Raw genomic sequence first — 19,073 nt, 5'->3', positions numbered from 1 at the left:
CCCGGCCGCCCCGTCTGAGAAGTGAGGAGACCCTCCACCCGGCAGCTGCCCCATATGAGAAGTGAGGAGCCTCTCCGCCCGGCAGCCGCCCCGTCTGAGAAGTGAGGAGCCTCTCCGCCCGGCAGCCACCCCGTCTGGGAAGTGAGGAGCGTCTCCGCCCGGCAGCCACCCCATCCGGGAGGGAGGTGGGGGGGGTCAGCCCCCCGCCAGGCCAGCCGCCCCGTCTGGGAGGGAGGTGGGGGGGTCAGCCCCCCGCCCGGCCAGCCGCCCCGTCCGGGAGGTGAGGGGCGCCTCTGCCTGGCCGCCCCTACTGGGAAGTGAGGAGCCCCTCTGCCCAGCCAGCCGCCCCATCCGGGAGGGAGGTGGGGGGGGTCAGCCCCCCGCCCGGCCAGCCGCCCCGTCCAGGAGGTGAGGGGCGCCTCTGCCCGGCTGCCCCTACTGGGAAGTGAGGAGCCCCTCTGCCCAGCCAGCCGCCCCGTCCGGGAGGGAGGTGGGGGGGGTCAGCCCCCCGCCCGGCCAGCCGCCCCGTCCGGGAGGTGAGGGGCACCTCTGCCCGGCCGCCCCTACTGGGAAGTGAGGAGCCCCTCTGCCCGGCCAGCCGCCCCGTCCGGGAGGGAGGTGGGGGGGTCAGCCCCCCGCCCGGCCAGCCACCCCATCCGGGAGGTGAGGGGCACCTCTGCCCGGCCGCCCCTACTGGGAAGTGAGGAGCCCCTCTGCCCGACCACCACCCCGTCTGGGAGGTGTGCCCAACAGCTCATTGAGAACGGGCCAGGATGACAATGGCGGCTTTGTCGAATAGAAAGGGGGGAAAGGTGGGGAAAAGATTGAGAAATCGGATGGTTGCCGTGTCTGTGTAGAAAGAAGTAGACATGGGAGACTTTTCATTTTGTTCTGTACTAAGAAAAATTCTTCTGCCTTGGGATCCTATTGATCTGTGACCTTACCCCCAACCCTGTGCTCTCTAAAACATGTGCTGTGTCCACTCAGGGTTAAATGGATTAAGGGCGGTGCAAGATGTGCTTTGTTAAACAGATGCTTGAAGGCAGCATGCTCATTAAGAGTCATCACCACTCCCTAATCTCAAGTACCCAGGGACACAAAAGCTGCGGAAGGCCGCAGGGTCCTCTGTCTAGGAAAACCAGAGACCTTTGTTCACTTGTTTATCTGCTGACCTTCCCTCCACTATTGTCCTATGACCCTGCCAAATCCCCCTCTGTGAGAAACACCCAAGAATGATCAATAAAAAAATAATAATAATAAATAAATAAATAAATAAATAAATAGAAGTCACTTAAAAAAAAAAAATACAAAAATTAGCCAGGTGTGGTGGTGGGTGCCTGTGATCCCAGCTACTCAGGAGGCTGAGGCAGGAAAATTGTTTGAACCCGGGAGGTGGAGGTTGCAGTGAGCCAGGATCACACCATTTCACTCCAGCCTGGGTGACAGAGCGAGACTCCGTCTCAAAAAAATAGAATAAAATAAAAAATAAAAAAAAATTAGTACCAACAAAAGAGCTTATCTCATTAATCATTTTATATTGATTACATGTTGAACTGATATATCGGATTAAAAATGCATGTTATACAATTAATTTCCCCATTTTTGTTTTGCTTTGTTTTACTTTTTTAATGTGGCTACTAGAAAATTTAAAATTACATCTATGGCTTGCATTATATTTCCACTGAACAGTGCTAGTCTAAAGTGTTGATAAAGGAAAAGTATCAACTAAAGAATAAATATGAGGCCGGGCGCAGTGGCTCATGCCTATAATCCCACCACTGTGGGAGGCCAAGGCGGGCGGACTACCTGAGGTCAGGAGTTTGAGACCAGCCTGGCCAACATGGCAAAACCCCGTCTCTACTAAAAATACAAAAATTAGCCAGGCGTGGTGGCACACGCCTGTAGTCCCAGCTACTCGGGAGGCTGAGGCAGGAGAATTGCTTGAACCTGGGAGGTGGAGGTTCCACTGAGCCAAGATTGTGCCACTGCACTCCAGCCTGGGCAACAAGAGCGAAACTCCATAAAAAAAAAAAGAAAGAGAGAGAGAGAGAGAAAGAAAGAGAGACAGAAAGAAAGAGAGAGAGAAAGAAAGAAAGAGAGAGAGAGAAAGAGAGAAAGAAAGAGAGAGAAAGAAAGAAAGAAAGAGAAAGAAAGAAAATAAAGAAAGAAATTGCAAGGAGAAAACATAAAGACATGTGAGAGATTTCTACAGTATGTGAGGTCTGAACATGAATGGATCCAGATTCAAACAAACTATGTAAGAAAAAAAAAAAAAAAGACCAGGAAAGGAGAAAAAAAAAATAGGCTGGGCATGGTGGCTCATGCCTGTAATCCCAACACTTTGGGAGGCCGAGATGGTTGGATCACCTGAGGTCAGGAGTTCAAGACCAGCCTGGCCAACATGGTGAAACCCTATCTCTACTAAAAATACAAAAAATTAGCCGGGCATGGTGGTGGGCGCCTGTAATCCCAGCTACTCCGGAGGCTAAGGCAGGAGAATCGCTTGAACCCAGGAGGTTGCAGTGAACTGAGATTGCACCACTGCACTCCAGCCTGAGCAACAAGAGTGAAACTCTGTCTCAAAATAATAATAATAATAAATAAATAACACCAACAATGATCTTTTATGGTAGTGTGCAATCAAGAAATAAATGCCAGATATAAGGGGGGAAAATGTGTCATCATACTTTTTTTTAATCTTCCTGGGGCCAGGCACAGTGGTTCACACCTATCATATCAATACTTTGGAAGGTCAAGGCAGGAGGACTGCTTGAGCCCAGCCTGGGCATCACAGGGAGGCCCTGTCTCTAACAAAAATTTTTTTAAATTAGCAGGGCGTGGTGGCACATGCCTGTGGTCTCAGCTACCGGGGAGGCTGAGGTAGGAGGACCACTTGAGCCCAGGAGGTGGAGCCTACAGGGAGCCGTGATCACACCTCTGCACTCAAGCTTAGGTGACTCTTCTTGGGAAGATTATAAAACAAAACAAAAACCAAAGTACCTCCTCTGAACCTAGAATCAATGACACTGCAATAGGAAGTACACCCAATGCTCAGATGTTAGTTTGTAATATCATTCTCCTTATAGAAATGGCAGAGGTAGAGAATACACAAGATGAGCCTGGAACATCTTGTTGTACCAGAAAGTAAGGGAATGCTCAAAAAACACAACAATGGAGGCATGCAAGACACAAGAGCCAACTGAAAGAGCTCTTAGTCACCAAAGCTGGAACAATTTGAGCAACAAAATAAATAACATAGTGTTGGGAGTATAACCCAAAGTATAAAATAATAACCATGACATCATACTAATAAAAATAAATGATTGAATAAGTAAATAAATGTAGGAGAATAAACAAATCTCCCAAACAAAAGAATTCTTCCCCTGAAACTGGTGGAGTATAGATAACTCCCCACCCCTTAAGTGAAGGCTGCACATACTGATTTCCTTCCAAAGAGAAAAGGCCGGGGGAAAAGAGTTAACTTCACAGTGAAAACACCTGACAAACACGACCTCAGGCATGCGATGAGGCTTACCATCACTAGTGATAATCATCAGTGATAAATAAGTTGACAGCACATTCCCTTGACATTACATGATGAGAATGGCCCTTTACCTCTATGACCTTTCCCTCAAAAATCCATAACCCCAGTCTAATTATAAGAAAAACATTCAGGCCGGGGGTGGTGGTTCATGCCTGTAATCCCAGCACTTTGGGAGGCTGAGGCAGGGGGAGGCTGAGGCAGGAGGTCAGGAGATGGAGACCATCCTGGCTAACATGGTGAAACCCCATCTCTACTAAAAATACAAAAAATTAGCCTGGCGTGGTGGCATGCACCTATAGTCCCAGCTACTCGGGACGTTGAAGCAGGAGAATCGCTTGAACCTGGGAGGTGGAGGCTGCAGTGAGCCGAGATTGTGCCACTGCACTCTAGCCTGGACAACAGAGCGTGACCTCGTCTCAAAAAAAAATTCGACAACCCAAATTAAGACACTTTCTACAAAACCTACCAGTACTCTACAAAACTGTCAAGGTCAGCAAAAGCAATGAAAGTCAGGAACTGTCAATCTAGAGGAGCCTAAGGAGACATGTAATGTGGCATCCTGGATGAGATCCTGGGTAAAAATTAAAGAAACGCAAATTAAGTATGAACTTCAGTTAATAATTGTCTATACTGGCTCGTTAGTTATGATATATGCATGATACTAATGTAAGATCTTAATAATAGGTCAAACTAAGCAAAGGGTATGGAGAACTCACTGTACTATCTTTGCAACGTTTATGTAAACCTAAAATTTCTAAAATAAAAAATATTAAAAAAAAGAATTCCTCTGGTTTGAAGTCTTTCAAGTCTGTTGCAACTATATTCCCTGGCCCAAGTTATCTATAACCTTGGTCATCTGGGAGCTTGTTAGCAATACAGAACCTCAGGCCCATCCCAGATGTACTGGGCTTCTCAGAGAAACAGCCCCAATTGGGTAGTTTGGGTAATAAAGTTTTGGCTTTCACAATATAGGCTGGCCGACTCCAGACCCAAAACAGATGATGGTGCACATGCTTGGAGACCCAGGAGGACCTGTGGTGCAGATCAAGTCTGAGGACGCTCTGCTGGAGAAGTCTCCCTTGCTTGGGGAAGAGAAGTGGGGGAGTCGGATTTTTTATTCTAGACAGGCCTTCAACTGATTGAAGGAAGCCCACCCATATTATGGAAGGCAGCCATCTTTACCCAGAGTTCAATGATTTTAGTGTTAACCTCATCCAAAGACATCCAGCAAGTTAACACATAAAATTAACCATCACACCAGATCTGCTGAATCTGAATCTAGATTTTAAAAGGATTTGCCAGGTGACTCTGCATAATCAAGTTTGAAAATTGCATTTTTCTACAACCCTTAGAGAGTGTAAAAATCTACATGGTAATTCAGTAACTCAGAAACAAGGCTTGATTTGCTGCTTTAACTTGAGAACTTTCCTAGCATTTACTGATCTGGAGGTAGGGATGCCTACAGAAATCCTCGCCCTCCCTTCTAGGTAAAGGACCCTCCCCTTTGTTCTCACGTGGACCTCACTAAGCTTCTAACCTGGTTTGCTGAATTAGTGGCTTGCGGGTCTTCCCTGTCTACACCAAACTCTCCGAGAGCATCTACATCTTATTTTCTACCTCCACAGAGACAGCCTTTATTGGCGGATCCAGATCTGCCCTGCCAAGGCGAGCTGGGTTTTCCTAGTTTCACTTTCAGAGTCCGCAAATGCTAGCACAATCTATCCAAATTCTATCGTGGAGATATAACATGCACACATACATCAGAGGATTCCATAGGTCAAACCATATGAAACTACCTATGTTGATTATTTTTACCTATCAAACCAGCAACATCATAGGACTCAACAAATTTCCATTGCTGTTTTTCCGCCTAAAAGCTATTTTAGGACCAGGAGCAGTGGCTCACGCCTGTAATCCCAGCACTTTGGGAGGCCGAGGAGGATTGCTTGAGCCCAGGAGTTCGAAACCAGCCTGGGCAATATAATAAGACCACGCCTCTACAAAAATAAAAAGTAGAAACAAAATTAGCCAGATGTGGTGGCATGCCCCTGTAGTCCCAGCTACTTGGGGGAGCTGAAGAGAATCGCTTGAGTCCAGGAGTTGGAGGTTGCAGTGAGCTGCGATTGCGCCACTGCATTCCAGCTTGGGCAACAGAGCAAGACCCTGTCTGGGAGACCAAAAAAAAAAAAAAAAGCTATTTTAGGGACAATATGCTGTCACAGTCACGAGGTAGATCGTACAAAGGTTGCTAACAGTATGGCAACTGACTGCTAACAAGTGAATGTCAAATTGTGAAATGCACACCACCCACTTCCCTAGTTCGGTCGAAGCCCTCCCCTTAATTATGTGCAATTCAAGTCCCCACTGCCCGCCCGCAAGCCCCCACTCATCCTCGCTGCGGGCAGGGTGGCCCCTGCACTTTACAAGGGGGTGCAGGAGCGGGAGACAGTCGTCTGAACACCGGCTCCCCCGGCATGCGTAGACCGGCGGGGCGAGCTCACTTTGCGCCAATCCTACGAGAACTCCCAGAACTCCGCTTCCCTAGTCCAACCCAAGCCAGAGTTGCCCACACCTAAGATGGCGGCGGGGGCGGAGTCGGCGCGGCCGCCTCTGGGCGGGACCGCGGGGACTAGACGTGGCCGCGGGGCGGAGTCATCGCCCCCGCCCCGCCCGGTCCAGCCAGCTCGGCCCGGAGGCTTCGGGCTGTCGGGCCGGCGCACCCTTCTCTGCCAGGTGGCGAGTACACCTGCTCCACGTAGGCGTCATGAGGTCTCCGGTTCGAGACCTGGCCCGGAATGATGGCGAGGAGAGCACGGACCGCACGCCTCTTCTACCGGGCGCCCCACGGGCCGAAGCCGGTAAGCGGCGGGGTCGTCCAGGGGCTTCGAGTGGGCGGCGGTCCCGGGGGCGGCGGTCTCTGGGCCGGCATGGCCCGGGTACCCGCACCCTGCGCCGGCGGGACCGGAGCTGCTCAGGCGCGAGGGGACATTAAGAGGGGAGCCCGTTCAGAGTGCCGCTCAGTCCCGCCTGCCTCGGTGCGCAGAAGCCCCTCGGGGACCCCGGGGGCCGCGACCGTGATCGCGGAGCCGAGCCGGGGCCTCGGCAGGTGCAGCCCCACGGGGCGGGGGCGGGGGCGGGGAGCGGCGGTGCAGCCGGCGCTGCGCTGGTGGTTATTTTGGGTGGTGCTGAGCAAGGGACCCAGTGGAAGAACGAACTGGGAGAGAATCATCAAATGAATGGGCTAAGGTCCGAGCGGAGGACCCGGTGTAAGAGCAAACTGGAGGAGAAACCTGCAGATCAGTAGGCAGAGGGCTGTCCTTCCCTCTCACCGCTAGGTTTCCGCCACTGCGTATCCGCCAGCATGTGACCTGGTAGCTTCTTAGGCGGGGAGGGAAGACAAAAAAGGACTGGAGTTAACATTTGTGAGTATGCAGAGGGCAACTATTGTATAACCCAGCTAATATCTTGACATTGTGCAGTAAGAGACTAAAAACATCGAGGACATTTTTTTTTTTCCGTCTGGCAGTCTATGATTTAAGTTAGGAAAAGGTTCAGTTATCCTCAAGATACCTATGGAATTCTAAGGTAATTTGCCAAAGGTCTTGGAACAAATCGAAAAGCAGGTACGTCGTAAAGCATCTTCCCTGAATTTGAGAAAATTAAAATATTTTGCTATTTGACACTTTTGTAATATAGTTTATTTGAAAGTAACGAAAACTAAAGAACAAATCAGTTTGAATGCATTCTATAGTTTCAAAGATCTGTGTGTGAGAAAGAGTTGTGTTGGAAATTTGACTTTGGCTGACCCAGAATTGTATAGTTTCTATATTTTTATTTGTTTTTAATGTTACCAGATGGTGGCAGTAGAGGTGGCAACATTACAGCTCCATCTGGCAGCTGGGAGCTTATTTTAGTCAACACAAACTGTAAATACCATACCATAGTTACGTTTTACCTGGAAGTCGGACTTAGTTCCATAAACTGATCATTTTCTGTGGCTTGTAGTGTTCAAATTGTATAATATTCCTCATAAAATAATATAGAAATACAGAAATAAAAATTATAATAAAGATATTTGCCAGAGATTATTACATTGTTACAATTGAAAAATATGTATATGTATAATCAAAATTTAGCACAAATGTTAAACATTATTCTTAGGAAAATGCAGACTAAAATTACAACGAGGCACTATACACCCACTAGAATAGCTAAAATCCAAAAGGCTGATAATACCAAATGTTGGCAGAGATGTGGATAGAAAAGTTATACATCTCAATAAAGATTGAGATGGACAAATGTATACATTTATCATGTAAATTATACTTCAATAAAGTTGATTTTTTTAAAAGTAGCTTATAGCATCCCTTTTAAAAACAATCCCTACTTGATTCATGGGTTGAGTATATGGATCTTATGGTACTGGCCCTGTCCTTCCTGGCTTTAGGTAGCTACCTTTGTTATAACAATTTCCTTTTTTATTTTCCCTCTTTACATACCCACTGGAGAGCAAGTGAAGTGGAAATAGTAGTAACATACTGTTTTTGCTATTTAGAATATGATAAGTTTTATAGAGAAGAAGCATATATGGCAATTAAGAGAAGTATATAATGAGCCCCCATGTAACCAGCACCCAGATTAAACAGTTATCAATTCATGGCCAGTCTTGCCTTGTGCTCATACGTACTGTGTATTTTGAAGCAAATCCCAGATACCATGTCATTTCATATGTAAATATTTCAATTATTTACCTCTAAAAGATAAGGACTCTTTTTAACATAACTACAGTACCATTATCACAGCAAATAAAAATAATGCTTACGGAGGCCGAGGCGGGCGGATCACCTGAGGTCAGCAGACCGAAACCATCCCTGCTAACAAGGTGAAACGCCGTCTCTACTAAAAATACAAAAAATTAGCCGGGCGTGGTGGCGGGCGCCTGTAGTCCCAGCTACTCGGGAGGCTGAGGCAGGAGAATGGCGTGAGCCTGGGAGGCGGAGCTTGCAGTGAGCCGAGATCACGCCCCTGCACTCCAGCCTGGGTGACAAGAGCAAGACTTCGTCTCAAAAAATAATAATAATAAAATAATAATAATACTTACAAAATACTCAGTGTTCATATTTCCTCAATTATGTCCTGATTTTTTTTTTTTTTTTTTTTTTTTTTTTGAGACGGAGTTTTGCTGTGTCGCCCAGGCTGGAGTGCAGTGGTGCGATCTCGGCTCACTGCAGCCTCCGCCTCCCCGGTTCAAGTGATTCTCCTGCCTCAGCCTCCTGAGTAGCTGGGATTACAGGCCCACGCCACCACACCCAGCTAATTTTTGTATTTTTAGTAGAGCCGGAGTTTCACCATGTTGGCAAGGCTGGTCTCTAACTTCTGACCTCAGGTGATCCACCCGCCTTGGCCTCCCAAAGTGCTGGGATTACAGGCCTGAGCCACCGGGCCCGGCCTATGTCCTAATTTTCTATAGTGTGTTCAAATCAGGATCTCAATAATGTCCATACCTTCCAAATGATTGAAATGTTTTTTGTCTCTTTTAATCTGTTTCCCCCGCCCCGCTCCTTTTTTTTCCCTGCAATTTTATATCCTTATGTTGTCCTTTAACATCTTCTGCCCTCCTGATTTCCTGTAAATTGGTAATTAGTAGATCTGAAGGTTTGATAGGATCATGAGTCTGTCTGTCTTAATTACCGTCATGACTATTCCATAAGTAGAATACAAAGTGTAGAAAGTAGAATTGTGTCAGCATGCTAATTCTCCCATACACTGCTCTAGGCACTGGAGATACAAAGAAGTAAACAAAACAGAACAAAAGCTCCTGCCCTTATAGACTTTTATATTCTAGTGTATATTTTCCTAAACTTTCAGCCCTCTCCATTTTGCTTTCTTCTTGGGTTACAATCAAAGTCCAACACTTTATTTCCTTTTTTTTTTTTTTTCAGGATCTCACTCTGTTGCCCAGGCTAGAATGCAGTGGCTCAAACAGGTCTTACTGCAGCCTCAACCTCCCAGGTTCAAGTGACCCTCCTACCTAAGCCTCCTGAAGAACTGGGACTACAGGCATGTGCCACCACGCCTGCCTAATTTTTTTCTTTTTCTTTTTCTTTTTTTTTTTTTGAGACGGGGTCTTGCTCTTTCGCCCAGGCTGGACTGCAGTGGCGCTATCTCGGCTCACTGCATGCTCCGCCTCCCGGGTTCACGCCATTCTCCTGCCTCAGCCTCCGAGTAGCTGGGACTACAGGCACCCACCACCACGCCCGGCTAATTTTTTCTATTTTTAGTACAGACGGGGTTTCACCGTGTTAGCCAGGATGGTCTCGATCTCCTGACCTCGTGATCCACCTGCCTCGGCCTCCCAAAGTGCTGGGATTACAGGCGTGAGCCACCGTGCCCGGCCTTTTTTTCTTTTTCTTTTTTTTTTTTTTTTTGTAGAAACAAGGTCTCACTTAGTTGCCCAGGCTGGTCTCAAACTCCTGGGCTCAAGTGATCTTCCTGCGTCAGCCTCCCAAAGTGCTAGGATTACAGGGGTGAGCCACAGCACCCAGCCCAACACTTTATTTTCTTGCCAATACTCTCGATTCCCTTGCCCCCTGCTTTGTCATCACATCCATCTCAGTGCCAGCTCTCTGCTTTCTTAGTGCCTACTCCTGGACACAGGCATGCAGTGCTTATGAAGTTACACACTAGGGCAGATTGTTCCCACCAATTCTGTATGAGTATCTGCTCAGCATTCCAGTGTTTCACTGAGAACCTCATGCCCCCACTCTCTTCAACAATTTCTTACTTTTCCCAGATCCCAATTTCTCACAAATGAGAACTAACCTCAATTCCTAAGAAATAACCTCAATTCCTAATTTCCAGAAAAAAAAAACCATGATAATTCACAGTTACTCTGTGCCAAGCACTCTTCTAAGTATTTTACATTACTAACTCAGTGAATCCTTATAATAACCCTAATTCAGGCAAAATACTTCGACTAGTGCCAAGCGTATAGAAAGTGCTTAGTAATATTTGTTTTTTGAGACAAGAGTCTTATTCTGTTGCCCAGGCTGAAGTGCAGTGGCACAATCACAGCTCACTGCAGCCTAAACTTCCCAGACTCAAGCCATCCTCCCACCTCAGCCTCCCAGGTAGCTGGGATTACAGGTGCACAACACCACAACCAGCTAATTTTGAAATTTTTGTAGAGATGGGGTTTCATCATGTTGCCCAGGCTGGTCTTGAACTCCTGGGCTCAAGCAATCCTTCCCCATCTCAGCTTCCCAAAGTGCTAGGATTACGAGTGTGAGCCACCATGCCCGGCTTATAATAAATATTATCTATTATTGTCCAGGCATGGTGGCTCACGCCTGTAATCCCAATGCTTTGGGATGCCAAGGTGGGCGGATTGCCTGAGGTCAGGAGTTTGAGACCAGCCTGGCTAACATGGTGAAATCCTGTCTCTATCAAAAATACAAAAATTAGCTGGGTGTGGTGATGCATACCTGTAGTCCCAGCTACTCGGGAGGCTGAGGCAGGAGAATTGCTTGAACCTGGAAGATGGAGGTTGCAGTGAGCCGAGATTGTGCCACTGCACTCCAGCCTGGGAGACAGAGAAAGACTCTATCTCCAAAAAAAAAAAAAAAGAATTATATATTATTTTATGTTATTAAACTTAATACCACTATCCTACTCAATAGTGTTAGTTCTTAGAGTTACTACAATACGTAATCTAGATACTGCAGATCATTTAGAATGTCCTGCTCTCCCTATGTTTATCTGTCTCATTTCCATACCTCTGTACATGCTGCTGCTTTTGCTTGGATTGTTCCATCTGTCCCTACTGGTGACTTCCTGCTCCTTGAAGAAGACTTCTCCAAGAGGCCTTCTCTGTCTCCACTGTCCCCTCCATCATATTAATGTGCCTCTTTTGTTCCTTTTTATATATATGTACATAGTACTTTGTCTTATTGGCATAACTTTCTCCAGATAAAAAGGAGGAAGAAATCCTTTTTACTAAGTGCCTGCTATAATGTCTTGCAGTATTTCATTTAATCCCCATGCAGCCCAGTGGGTAGATGGTGGTCTCTACATATTATAGCTAAGAAACCTGAGGATGAAAACTAGTAAGTAATTTCTACAAAAGCACACAGCCAGTGAAAAATCAGAAACAGAGATTCATTCCCAGGTCCCACTCTAAATTAGCCTGTGTACTTTCAGTTACACCCACACGCATTCCTAAGTTTAAAACATACTTTAGAAGCTGATGTTTGTTTTTGATGGGTGCCATGTTCTTTATGCAAGCATGATTTTGCTTTGAACTTGATGCTCAATGGATGTTCTCTCTCTTGGTCATGCAAGCATGCTTTTGTTGGATCAATTTCAAAGAATATTCACATTCACAGGCATGTTTTTCTTTACTGCTATACCTTCTTGAAATAAAAATTTTCTGATTGAATATATTTGTAATCAGCAACCATTTTATTAGCTAGTAATTGTTTATTTTTAATATTTCTTAGAATCTCATAGTAATATACTTTGTGACACCTGAGTTGGCTTTTTCTTTTCTTTTTTTTTTTTTTTGAGACGAAGTCTCGCTCTTGTCTGCCAGGCTGGAGTGCGATGGCGTGATCTCGGCTCACTGCAACCTCCACCTCCCGGGTTCAAGCGAGTCTCCTGCCTCAACCTCCCGAGTAGCTGGGATTACAAGTGCCTGCCACCACGCCCGGCTAATTTTTGTATTTTTAGTAGAGACGGGGTTTCACCTTGTTGGCCAGGCTGGTCTACAAACTCCTGACCTCAGGTGATCCGCCCACCTCGTCCTCCCAAAGTGCTGGGATTACAGGCATGAGCCACCGTGCCTGGCCGCTTTTTATTTTCTAATTACTGACTATGCATCCAAAAGTTAAAGTTGCCTGATCTATAACTTGTAGGTCAGATTTCCAAGTAATACCATGAGTAGTTTGAAATCATTTTACTTACCTTTCTTTCACTTCTCAACCTTCTAGCCCCTTGTAATTCACATGATAAGGTATATCATAGTCCCAATAAAGCATCACTTAGGGAAAACTAATAATGTACAGTAAAATAAGATAACTGCAAATAAGGATAGAATGAAGTAATAACATTACAAATTACAGTAGCATAAAATACAGTTTTTTAGAGTAAGAGAATTACTAATAACTTCATCCCTCCCCTTCACTTACTCCCACATCTAACATTTGGGCAAGGCCTGTTAATTCTGCCTTTAAACATCTCAAATCTGCCCATTTTTCTTCACTGCTGCTTTCACTCTAGTTTAAGCCACCTTCATCTCTTAGCTGGAAAGCTACAGTAGTCCCTTAAGTGATCTCCCTGACTGTACATTCCTTACACCCTTCACACTTCTCCTTTCTATAGTCTCCATGCAGGGACCAGATGAGCTCTTTAAACCATCAACCAGATAAGCTCTTTAAACCATAAATCACATCTCATCACTCCTTTGCTGAAATAGGTAATGATCTTTTTAAATGCTGCATTGACAAAACAGACATAGTACATAAATCTGGATTTTTCTTGCTTCAAATTACTCAAAGTAACACATTTTAATGCACAAATTTAGCTAGATTTTTGAGTCCCCCATCCAGACTTCTAGGTAATATCACCTGACACAGAGCAATGATAAAGAAAACGTGTTCTGCTGGGCACAGTGGCTCACGTCTATAATCCCAGTGCTTTGGAAGGCTGAAATGGGAGGATTGCTTGAGGCCAAAAGTTCAAGACCAGCCTGGGCAAAATAGTGAGACCCTGACTCTACAAGTAAAAATTTGAAAATTAGTCAGATATGCTGACATATGCCTTTAGTCCCAGCTACTCAAGAGGCTGAGGTGAGAGGATCACTTGAGTCCAGGGGTTCGAGGTTACAGAAAGTTGTGATCACCCACTGTACTCCAGCTTGGGCAACAGAGCAAGACCCTGTCTCTAAAAAAAAAAAAAAAGAAAGAAAAAAGAAAATGTGTTTTTTTACAAAACATGCCTCACAATATCCAAACTGTCATTAACTGGACAACTGCCCATTTGGTTGCAGCAGAAAGCAAATTCGCCTAGATTCTAGTAAAGAGACAATGTGAATAGAACTTTAGAAATTCAGTTCTTACAGATCTGGATCTAACTATGGTAGTGGTACCATAAATTTCTTAGCTGTACCCCTGAAGAAAGGATTTAAGAATGCCAAATGAAAAGTTTCCTGTTAAAAGAAGTAAATCTTACACAGGGAAAAAAAAAATAATAGCAGTTGTTAAACATAGGAGGGCATACAGAAAAGTGAGTTGGATCATAATATATTAATATAAACCTAAGTATAGTTGTGCATATTCATTAATGTTTCAGTCTCAATCAGTTCATCTGAGCCAGTATCAAGACTTTTGTATTCTGTAAAATATATTCTCTCCTTTGATGCTAGGTTAATGAAAACACCAGGATTCTTAAGTAGGGGAAAAACATACAACATTTATATGATGTTGATGTGTCATTACCAAATAAAAGCACACATATTTTCATTTAATTTTAATATGTCATTGCTTAATGAAATACATGTTTACATCTTTAAAGAGGTATTTATCAGCCACTCAGAGTTTACTAAACTTAAAGATGTTCAGACTCTGGATTAGCTAATTTCTCTTTGTTACTAAGAGGTTGATTATCCTTAGTCAGCATCCTGAATCCCATCCCTCTCCAATTCTGCAACTCAATAAAAGAAGAACAAAGAGAAACTATGCATAAGCCCACAGTTAGAGTAATAAATAGGTCAAACTCCTCCTCTCACATGATCCTTTTATTGGTTCCTCCAACCTACTCTGCATTCCTTTTTTTTTTTTTTTTTTTTTTTTTTTTGAGACGGAGTCTCTGTCTCTGTCGCCCAGGCTGGAGTGCAGTGGCGCGATCTCGGCTCGCTGCAAGCTCCGCCTCCCGGGTTCACGCCATTCTCCTGCCTCAGCCTCCCGAGTAGCTGGGACTACAGGCGCCCGCGACCACGCCCGGCTAATTTTTTGTATTTTTAGTAGAGACGGGGTTTCACCGTGTTAGCCAGGATGGTCTCGATCTCCTGACCTCAGGTGATCCGCCCGCCTCGGCTTCCCAAAGTGCTGGGATTACAGGCGTGAGCCACTGTGCCCGGCATCCTTTTTTTTTAATCATGGTGGTACATTCACTGATTTCCCTTTTTACTGTGAGCCCTTTACGCTTGATAACTACTGAGCAACTGTCACAGATGCTGCAACTGTCATAGGTTCTGCAAGTTTGCTTCTAGATTCTTAAATGCATTTAGTTTACGATGGCTTTAAGTATTAATCATGGCTTCTGATTCAAACCCAGCCTCTGAGGATACTCTTCGAGGTAAGAAATTTATCAAGAGAAATTTCATGCCCTACCCTTGGCAGTAAATTTTTTTTGCTATGCTACATTTAACAATGAGATGGCTACTAACTCATAATCAGTAATATATCATGTCAATAATACTCAAGTACTTATTGACCATGTTTCAGATAGTTTTTCAGAAATAGTAATACCATTAAACCTCCTTACCTGCTTTTCTCATGCCGTATATCTTTGCCAGCTGACAAGGAGTAGGGGTTCAGTTTGAATCTGGAATAGATCTTTTTCTCAGCAAAGGTGATAAAACTACTACCTCCATGTTTTAATGAACTTTCTTATAGTTCAGGCTCTCGTGTGAAATTTTTACCAAAACTACAGATATGAGGAACAGCTAATCTTTGACAAATGTTTCTTAGATTTGCTTAATCTAAGAATATTCTTTAACATTTTTTCATAATTATTTTTGTACTTTTAAAAAGCAACCTTTTTCATTATTTAGACAATATCATGTAATTAACTCTTTTAATTAAAGCAGCCGGGTGTGGTGGCCAATGCCTATAATCACAGCACTTTGGGAGGCTGAGGTGGGTGGATGGCTTGAGCCCAGGAGTTCAAGACCAGCCTAAGCAACATGGCAAAACCCTGTCTCTAAAAATAAAAATTTAAAAATAAATAAAAATTTTCCCCAATCTTTATTTCAGCTCCAGTGTGCTGCTCTGCTCGTTACAACTTAGCAATTTTGGCCTTTTTTGGTTTCTTCATTGTGTATGCATTACGTGTGAATCTGAGTGTTGCGTTAGTGGATATGGTAGATTCAAATACAACTTTAGAAGATAATAGAACTTCCAAGGCGTGTCCAGAGCATTCTGCTCCCATAAAAGTTCATCATAATCAAACGGTAGGTGCTATTTTTTAAGGAAACAATTTTAATTATCCTAAAATACTTGCAAGTAAAAATATTAAAAGGTCTTTTTTCATCCTACAGAAACTGTACTTTGTTTGTGTATACTCTGAATCACTTTCTTTTTGTGTTTTCCCAGGAACTGATTGGGCAATAACTTGTAGCTATAGCTACTACTGCTATGCCATAATACACCTTCATCTGTTTGAAAAGTAGTTCTTCCATTCCCTCTATAAACATACCATGCTTAAAGAAAATTTGGAAAAACCTGTTTTATATAACAGAAAATTAAACTGTTTTAAATTTTCTAAATAGCTTTTATAGGAGTATTATTTATAACCCTATATCACTTATAGAGTTACAGCTGCAAGAGAGTTTAGGTAATCTCAGTTGCAAGATGAAAAACAAGAACTGGCCAGTTTCTTAGGTCATTCTTTTCTGAATGTACACATGCCCAACCTAAGCCACATAAGTCATTTTGCCAACCTTATGTTATAGTGGAATTGATAAATGTGTATTCATCATTTGTTTATAATTAAGTTATATATACTTCATTTTATGTTGCTTATCACACAAGGAGACAGTACAGAAAGAAAAGCTAGTATTCTTTTTAGAAGTACATTTGCAGGCTGGGCGCCGTGACTCATGCCTGTAATCCCAGCACTTTGGGAGGCTGAGGCAGGTGGATCACCTGAGGTGAGGAGTTCGAGACCAGCCTGGCCAGCATGGTGAAACCCTGTCTTTACTAAAAATACAAAAATTAGCTGGGCGTGGTAGCACACACCTATAATCCCAGCTACTCAGGAGGCTGAGGCAGGAGAATTGCTTGAACCTGGGAGGTGGAGTTTGCAGTGAGCCGAGATCACGCCATTCCACTCCAGCCTGGGCAACAAGAGCAAGACTTCGTCCCAAAAAAATAAATAAATAAAAAATAATAAATTTTTGGCCAGGCGCGGTGGCTCACACCTGTAATCCCAGCACTTTGGGAGGCCGAGGCACGTGGATCACGAGGTCAGGAGATCGAGACCATCCTGGCTAACACGGTGAAACCCCGTCTCTACTGAAAATACAGAAAATTAGACAGGCGAGGTGGTGGGCGCCTGTAGTCCCAGCTACTCGGGAGGCTGAGGCGGGGGAATGGTGTGAACCCCAAGGGGCGGAGCCTGCAGTGAGCCGAGATCGCGCCACTGCACTCCAGCCTGGGCGACAGCGAGATTCCGTCTCAAAAAAAAATTTTTTTAATAAATAAATAAATAAATAAATTTTCACCCATTTTCAGTGCTCACGAAGATACTAGTTCATACTTAAATGAATCTCCTCTATCATTCACAAGCAGAGCATTCAAGCAGGAAAGAGGGCTTCTCTCTAAACAAAATAAATCTCTCCAAAAATTTTTATATTTGACTTTAATAATGTTGCTGAGTAACATTTGGGTACACATCACTCACTTTTCTCCACTCCAACCTGTGACCTTCAGGGACAATACTGCTGGAATGTACATGAAATCCTAGAATTCCACAGATAAACTGCAAATTGGTACCCTAAATAAGGAAAAGTAGGAGTTTGCTTTGTGTCTTTTTCTTTGCAAAGTGCTTTTGTTAACCCTGCTACTTATCTTCATCTGCCTAATATCAGCAGTAGAAAGAAATCCCGGAATGGTTCTTGACATGTTGGCTTTGTTATACAGCTACACTGCATTAAAAATGTCAGATACTCAGATCAGTCACTAAATCTTCATTAGTACCTTGCTATGTGCTGCTACTAATGAAAACACAGGTTCTATTCACATGAAGTTTGTGGCTTGATTTAAATTCTTGCTCTTTGGAATTGTTCCATGTGCTTGTTTAAGTGCTTGGTCTGAAATGGGGAGATATTATTAATATCTACATTTATGCATGTTAATAGCCAGCACTAAGTGAACACTAACTGTACATCAAGCCTTATTTTATGTACCTATTTCATTTCCTCTTCCCAGATCACACATTCGGTAAGTAATAGAGCTAGGATTAAAACCAAGCCTGGTTCCCAAAGCCTAGCTCAGCCACTACAGTTTTCTGTTTAATAGCTTTCTGGATTAAGCCTGTGACTCTTTTTTTGGGAGGGGAAGGCAGGGCCGGGGGGACGGCAGCCTCCCGAGCCATAGTAGGCTCAGAGATACCCAAACCATTTTTGTGATTCTTTTGTGAGCCTTCTTGGTCATAGTTATTATAAAGCTTCTGGCAGCTCATCCTGCAGTCTAGTTTTATAAAATTGCAAGCCTTCTTGAAGTTTACGACTGTCAGTTCTTTTTCATTCACTTCTAAATACTGTATGTCTATATTGTTATGACTCACCCACCTACTAGAAAGTTTGCATGTTCTTCAGTCCAAAATAGTGGTTCAAAATCTCATTTATATGTACTTACATGCCAGTAAGAGAAAAGACCTGCTCTGTGAAGGTCTTAAAGGATTGTTTTATTCTTTTCTGATTTTTGTAGGGTAAGAAGTACCAATGGGATGCAGAAACTCAAGGATGGATTCTCGGTTCCTTTTTTTATGGCTACATCATCACACAGATTCCTGGAGGATATGTTGCCAGCAAAATAGGGGGGAAAATGCTGCTAGGATTTGGGATCCTTGGCACTGCTGTCCTCACCCTGTTCACTCCCATTGCTGCAGATTTAGGAGTTGGACCACTCATTGTACTCAGAGCACTAGAAGGACTAGGAGAGGTAATTTTCTTTTCTCTCTTGTTTTACTTCTTACCCTGTGTCTCCTTCTCTTCTTAAAGATGTCATTCTTTGGTATGAATATGAACCAAAAAATAACGTTGGATGATAACAGGGGTTTATTTTTTAGAGAAAGGACTAACTAGAAAATTACCTGAATAGATTTTGTTTGTGGTAAATGAGGTCTCTAGTAGGAGCACCCCGAAATTGGAACCTTTACTCAAAAACCAGAGAAAACATTTTTCCAAAAGAGACTTCATAGCTCATACTTTAGGAGAGAAGAAAATAAACCATTAATAAATGGTTAAGATAGGCCGGGCGTGGTGGCTCATGCCTGTAATCCCAGCATTTTGGGAGGCCGAGGTAGGTGGATCACTTGAGGTCAGGAGTTTGAGACCAGCCTGGCCAACAGGTGAAACCCCATCTCTACTAAAAATACAAAAATTAGCCGGGCATGGTGGTGCACACCTGCAATCGCAGCTACTCGGGAGGATGAAGTGGGAGAACTGCTTGAACCCGGGAGGCAGAGGTTGCAGTGAGCCAAGATCGTGCCACTGCACTCCAGCCTGGACGACAGCAAGTCTCCATCT

General features: G+C 44.0%; 1 protein-coding gene across 10 annotated transcripts in view; it reads left to right on the top strand.

The window, feature by feature from the left end:
* Positions 1 to 283: 283 nt before the first annotated feature.
* Positions 284 to 19,073, top strand: part of SLC17A5 (solute carrier family 17 member 5) — an 87,712-nt gene continuing 68,922 nt past the window's right edge. For 2 of the 10 annotated variants that reach the window (XM_055113887.2, XM_055113884.2), the window contains exons 1-3: positions 306 to 6,402; positions 15,577 to 15,773; positions 18,253 to 18,486. In XM_055113887.2, coding sequence (XP_054969862.1) covers positions 6,309 to 6,402; positions 15,577 to 15,773; positions 18,253 to 18,486 — 525 coding nt within the window. In that variant the 5' untranslated portion in view covers positions 306 to 6,308. Of the gene's footprint in view, positions 6,403 to 9,487; positions 14,897 to 15,576; positions 15,774 to 18,252; positions 18,487 to 19,073 lie in introns of those variants that run through there. The other 8 variants (XM_063605379.1, XM_063605380.1, XM_034962384.3 and 5 more) reach the window with 8 other exon arrangements.

This window comes from Pan paniscus, chromosome 5 (genome assembly GCF_029289425.2).
Source record: "Pan paniscus chromosome 5, NHGRI_mPanPan1-v2.0_pri, whole genome shotgun sequence".
In the NCBI taxonomy this organism is placed as follows: domain Eukaryota; kingdom Metazoa; phylum Chordata; class Mammalia; order Primates; family Hominidae; genus Pan; species Pan paniscus.
This window is presented reverse-complemented; position numbering and strand designations above follow the sequence as displayed.